The 6000-nt window shown below is 50.1% G+C and overlaps 1 protein-coding gene across 1 annotated transcript; it reads left to right on the forward strand.

The window, feature by feature from the left end:
- The first annotated feature begins 3294 nt into the window (after window positions 1-3294).
- On the forward strand, window positions 3295-5399 carry LOC308605518 (free fatty acid receptor 2-like). Its single transcript, XM_081215626.1, has one exon. It carries the CDS (start codon window positions 3394-3396, stop codon window positions 4381-4383), a length of 990 nt encoding a protein of 329 aa, XP_081071752.1. The 5' UTR covers window positions 3295-3393; the 3' UTR covers window positions 4384-5399.
- The last annotated feature ends 601 nt before the right edge of the window (window positions 5400-6000 follow it).

A 6000-nucleotide genomic window follows, 5' to 3' on the forward strand; every position in this document is an offset into this window, starting at 1 on the left:
TTCCCAACATAGAGATGCCAGAAAAAGGTTTAGTTTGGTGGAGAACGGCTGAAGTTAGCTCCAGACCCAATGAGTTCGAGGTGTCAGGGAGACATCCAAATGACAATGCCTACTAGGTAGTTACACATGTGGATGCGAAAGCTTACAGAAGTCCAAGATAGAGAGTGAAAATTGGGTGTTATGAAGATGGTAAATGATGCTGTAGAAATGGATGCAATAGACTGGAAAGAGAGCATCAGATGAGGACAGGAAAGAACCTAGCACCACGTCTTAAGGAACTCTAACCTTTAGAGGATGAGTAGGAAAAGGTGAGCTAGCAAAGGAAATGAAGAAGCAGCCAAAGAAAAGGCAGGGAAACCAGAAGAGCACAACATATAGGACTTCATGGAAAGAGAATGTTTCAGGAAGGGTGTGGAAAATGTGTTGGACGCTAATCAAATAGGAAGGCAATGTCCACTGACTTTAGTAACAGAGAGTCACTACTCACCTTAGGAAGAGCAGATCCTATGGCAAAATAGGGATGTAACCCAAATTAGAGTGGACAGAGGGATGACTAAGGAATAAGGAAGTGGAGAAAGTGATTCTACGTAACTTTAGATAATGGGTCCAACTTCCTATTATAATAAGCTTGGTGATGACAGAAAACTGAACTTGGGAGAGATTGTGAAAGATGTGGCTTTTGTGAAAGCTTACCCACCCCTTGAATTCAGCTGAGAGGTTGCATTTCTTTTTCCTGAGACATAGGTGGGCATCATGAATCAAGAAGTTTCTATTATTATGCTACCTTTATAACTACCATGAACACAGAGAAGGGAGTTTATGGGGGACCACCAACGTAGGTGACACACAACAGTGATACGAGAAAGGCATGGTGTGGGGGAAGGAGAGGCAGAGATAAAGAAGCCCTCCTAACTCCTCAACACCTGCTTTCCCGTAAGTTTCCACTTTGCAATTAAACCCAGATCCTTGTGAATATTTATAGAAAATCATAAAAGCAAAACAACACAAATAAATCTGGTAGCAAGCAACAGAGAATGGTCTGTTCCTTAGTTCCCTGGTTAATCTGAGAAGTGCATGTGTGTGCTAGGGGAAGGAAATAAATGAAAAGATAGAACTCCTCTGTTGTAGAGGAGTGGAGAGCTGAAAGGAAAGAAAAGCTGTATATTGAGATACCTGGACCCTGGGGCTCTAGGCCACAAAACTAATGGCTGAATGAATGAATGAGCAAACAATAAGTAAGTGTAAGTCCTAGGGAAAGAATGGAGAGTCTCTGAGCAGGGATCAGGCCGCAGATGGCAAAGCAGAGACCTATTCCCTAGGTCAAGAGAAAACATATTCTGATTATCTTTGTTTCCTCAGGTGTGTGTTTCAAAAGTCAGAGGGAGAAATAGCGAGAGAAGAACAAGGGTGGCTAGGAGGTTGGGCCCAGCTCTCCTGAATCCCTGCCACTTTCTGAAGTCAGATGGCATTCCTGTGCCCTCAGCCTCTTCTACCAGGTGGCTCACTCTCTACGAAGCTGTCCAACAGGCTTGGGTGGAGGGACCACTTCTACTTATGCGCATCCATTACGTGTGAAGCACTGGCTTGTATGCTTTATATACACTATCTCAGGGACTCCTCACAGAAGTCTTGGGATGTAAGTATTCCCATCCTCACTTGACTGAGAAAGAAACTAAAAGTTCAGAAAATTGATCTGCCTCAAGGTCACAAGGGAGGGATTTGTATTTGAGCCCACATCTGCATGACTCTGAATCCCACACTATTTCCACCGCAACAAGACATAGGCTAGGAGAAAGCAATCTGTTTCAACTGGGAGGGCAAAAGACATCTGTTGGGGGCAGAGGGCAGGAAACTATACAGAAAGAGGAAAATAGAAGAATAAAAGGAAGCATAAAACCTCTTTTCTGAGATTGAGTAGAATTACAGAAGAAATCACCTAGAAAAGAGAAAAAGACGAGATAATCTGACTTGGCTAATGGAAAAAAAAATGCTTGGGATTGAAAAAAAATTCAGAAACTAAGGACAGAAAATCTGAGTTTGGAAATCAGAGTGGGGATCTCTTGAGTTGGGGGGGGCGGAGAACAAAGATGCTGGCACCCCTTCCTTTGGGTTCGAGAGGAGACAGCGCTCAATTACTGATCTTCTCCCCTCTGGTCACATGACTCGTGCTGGTATAAAAGCTTTCTACCAGCCAGGTTCCTTACCATTTTTTCCTGTGTGAAATGGGCGGTAGCAGTGGCTAAAGCTCTGTTCCTCTTTTCCACAAGCTTTCAGACTTTCCTTCAGGACTAATCCCAAGAAGCCCTCTATCCGGAACAAAGACAAGGCAAGGCAGCTGGCTTAGTACTTGCACTCTGGGAAGCAATGCCGGGATCAGAACTGGAGGGAAACGGGTTGGGGTTGGGGGACAGGGGTGGGGCTGGCGCTGGATGAAGTCTGTCGGAAACTGAATGCAAGGATCACATCCAGAAATGGGAGCTGGTGGGGGGCAAGGAACCGCGGACCAGGCCCTAAGACCAGAGAGAGGATGGAGGGCCCGGGCTGTGCGTGGGTAGTGAGCACTACAAACCAAACAGAAACTGTTACCTCATTAAGAAGAGTTCCTCTTTTTATTGTCAAAACACCCAGCTCCTGAGCCAGTTACTGCCCATGTGCTTTTCTGAATATTCTCTAAAGTCTTTGGAGGGGCAAGCCCCAGGGGACAATGCTGGCACACGCTTCCTCCCCGAGGCCCCTCTCTACACTTTTCCAGCTTCCCCTTTTCAGTATAGTCCCAGAATTGGACAGGGGAGGGAAAGGTGGAGGAGAATTTGTGTTCTGCAAATAGGAGAAGGAAAACAGGTAGGGAGGTGGATTGGGGGCTGGGTACCTGCTTCCTGGGCATGTGGCAGGGTCCTGAGGAGGAACCAGCACTGGGTCTGCGGGGCCTGGGTTTTCACAGCCCGAGTTCTCCTGAGAGACATCGTCCAGCTCCCTCCTTGCTGTAGTGAGGTTTGTCTTTTCTCTCTGCAGGTCTCTGGCTGAGGAAAGGACTTAAGGAAAGCTGGAAACTGATTAACAGTAACTTCCTGTACCTGTGACAAGAGAAGAAGAAAGGCTGGGAAAACCGGAGGGGGAATTCCCTTGGGAAGCCAAGGGTTGGCCTCCCCCAGAGACACATGATGGCAAACATAATAACTATTGCTTAATATCCCGCCCCAGGCAAAGTCAACAATTGCTCTGAGCAGTTCTGGCAGGTGGTGTGTGAGCAAAGCCGTAGTGGGAGCACAAAGCCCTCGCCTGGGAAAGGGAGAGTGCCTGGGAGGATGTCCACAGACTGACCACGACCAGGGTCTGCAGGCTGTGAGGTGGTCCTCCTGACCCTGCCCTTTTTCACCCTCTTCCAGAACAGTCATGCTCAACTTGGAAAACTCCTTGATCCTCACAGCCTACATCATCATCTTCCTCACTGGTCTCCCTGCCAACCTCCTGGCGCTGCGGACCTTTGTGGGGCGCGTCCGCCAGCCCCACCCTGCACCCATCCACATCCTCCTGCTCAGCCTGACGCTGGCGGACCTCCTGCTGCTGCTCCTGCTGCCCTTGAAGATGATGGAGGCCGCGTCTGACCTCCTCTGTTACCTGCCTAAGCTAGTCTGTGCCCTCATGGGTTTTGGCTTCTACAGTAGCATCTACTGCAGCACGTGGCTCCTGGCAGGCATCAGCATCGAGCGCTACCTGGGAGTGGCTTTCCCCGTGAAGTACAAGCTGTCCCGCCGGCCTGTGTATGGAGTGATTGGTGCTCTGATCTCCTGGATCATGTCCTTTGGTCATTGCACCGCAGTGATCGTCTTGCAGTACATGAACTCAACCCAGAGGGCCACAAATGAGAGTAGCATAACCTGCTGTGAGAACTTCAACCACGAGCAGCTGGAGGTGGTGCTTCGCCTACGGCTGGAGCTGCTCCTCGTCCTCTTCTTCATCCCCATGACGGTCACCATCTTCTGCTACTGGCGCTTCGTGCAGATCATGCTCACCCAGCCCCATGTGGGGACCCAGAAGCGGCGCCGAGCTGTGGGGCTGGCTGTGGTGACCCTCCTTAATTTCCTGCTGTGCTTTGGGCCATATAACATATCCCACCTGGTGGGGTTCCACATGAATGTAAGCCCCAGGTGGCGGGCAGAAGCCTTGGTATTGAGTTCCCTCAATGCCGGTCTGGACCCCTTGCTTTTCTATTTCTCTTCTTCAGTCGTGCGCAGGGCCTTTGGGAAAGGGTTGCAGGCACTGCGGCATCAGGGCTCCTCCCTGCTGGGATGCAGAGGCAAAGAGTCAGCAAAAGTGGCGAATGTGGACAAGGGTGTGAGTCAAAGAGAGGGAGCACCGAGTTCTGACTTCACCACGGACTAAGGATGTCCCGGGACCTTCAGAGGCACTCTGGGTTTTGTATGAATTGAGCAGGCTGGGAGAGGGAGAACACGGGTTCCTGGCCCGGATTCAGGAATCCTCAGACCCAAACCACGACTGGGACTGTAAAAAATCTCTCTCACCAGCTCTGTATCCTTTCCTGACTGAATTTTCCTTCCCAAAGGAGCACAGCCCCAGGATGAAAGAAGAAACGGTTGGGCATAGGAGCACTATCAGACCAGAGTTTCTGAAGCAATGTAGAGAATACAGATTCCAATTGTCCGTGTAAGGTGGTTGGTAGCTGAAGCAGAGAGCCCTAAAACAACCTTGCTACCAGCTTGGAAACAACACCTACACACTGGTCTAGCTGTTGGTGCTAGAATGGAGCCACTGGGAAAGAGATGGGAGAGAAATTCTAAATGAGGTCAAAGAAGATGCAGGAAGGTTCTGAACCAAGGGGATTAGGAGGCAGGACTGGGGCTTAGAGCTATAATGACCTAGGTGTGGGCAATATCCATCTGACTTGCTGCTCTTTAAGTATGATCCAGTCGTCTTCATGTGTGTACCTGTCTCCCCCAATAAACTGGGAGCCACCTGAGGTCTGGGTCTTGTCTTCTCCCTCCATGGCGCCCCCCACAGGTCAGAACCCAGCTTGGCAACCATCAGTTAGAGCTCAACACTGATGAGCACAGGGAAAAGCCTGGTCTGGCACATTGAAAATAAAGATTAGGGACTTCCCTGGCGGTCCAGTGGTTAAGACTCCGTGCTTTCACTGCAGGGGGCATGGGTTCCATCCCTGGCTGGGAAACTAAGATCTTGCAGGCCGCGTGGCATGACCAAAAAAAAAAAAAAAAAAAAAGAAGAAAAATGAATGAAAATAAAGGTTATAAAACTCTGAAGACAGTGTCCACAATTTTTGTAACATTTCTGCAAGCACAAGGAGAGCAAAATAGGATGGAGAACTAGACTCGGCAGCGAAGGGGGAGGGTGGTGCATCTGAAACCACAGAAATATGTTAAAGGTGCAATAAGAGTGGAGGGATGGATTCCTGTTTAGATCGATGAATAGAGATTGGACTCAGAAAGAGGATTGAGGCGAGTCCCAGCTCAAAGTTATCAGTGTATCACAGAGGCTTAAAACATGTTATCCTCCAGCTTAAACCTGCAGAGTTTTCCTTTCATCAGAAAATTTCCTCTCAGGAACTCATATCTCATCATCCCCTTGCCTGCTCTGTATCCTCTCTCCCTTCCCAATTCTACCTGCCTAACATTTCTCTGCAAGAAGAACCCCTATTTGGTGTATGTGCTTGGCTGAGGAGCCAATGGGGCGAAGCTACCATCTGTGGGATTATGACTGAACGCCTCTAAGTCAGAATCCCGCCCAGGCGGAACTATACGGCAGCGCCGCGGCAGCCTCGGCTGGCCTCGGATAGCCGGTCCCCCGCCGTCCCCGCCGGCGGGCCGCCGCCCGCGTTCCCCCGGGGCGCGGCGCGACGCCCCCCGCCGCGCGTCTGGACCGGGGTCCGGTGCGGAGAACTCTTCGTCCTGGGACACGGGGTGCGGCCGGAAAGGCGGCCGCCCCCTCGCCCGTCACGCACCGCACGTTCGTGGGGAACCTGGT

Source organism: Mesoplodon bidens (genome assembly GCF_964165515.1).
Source record: "Mesoplodon bidens genome assembly, chromosome: 18".
Taxonomy (NCBI): domain Eukaryota; kingdom Metazoa; phylum Chordata; class Mammalia; order Artiodactyla; family Ziphiidae; genus Mesoplodon; species Mesoplodon bidens.

What these genes read in the sequence shown, in the direction of transcription:
- LOC308605518 (XM_081215626.1), top strand. Translation starts at nt 3,394, where the DNA reads ATGCTCAACTTGGAAAACTCCTTGATCCTCACAGCCTACATCATCATC.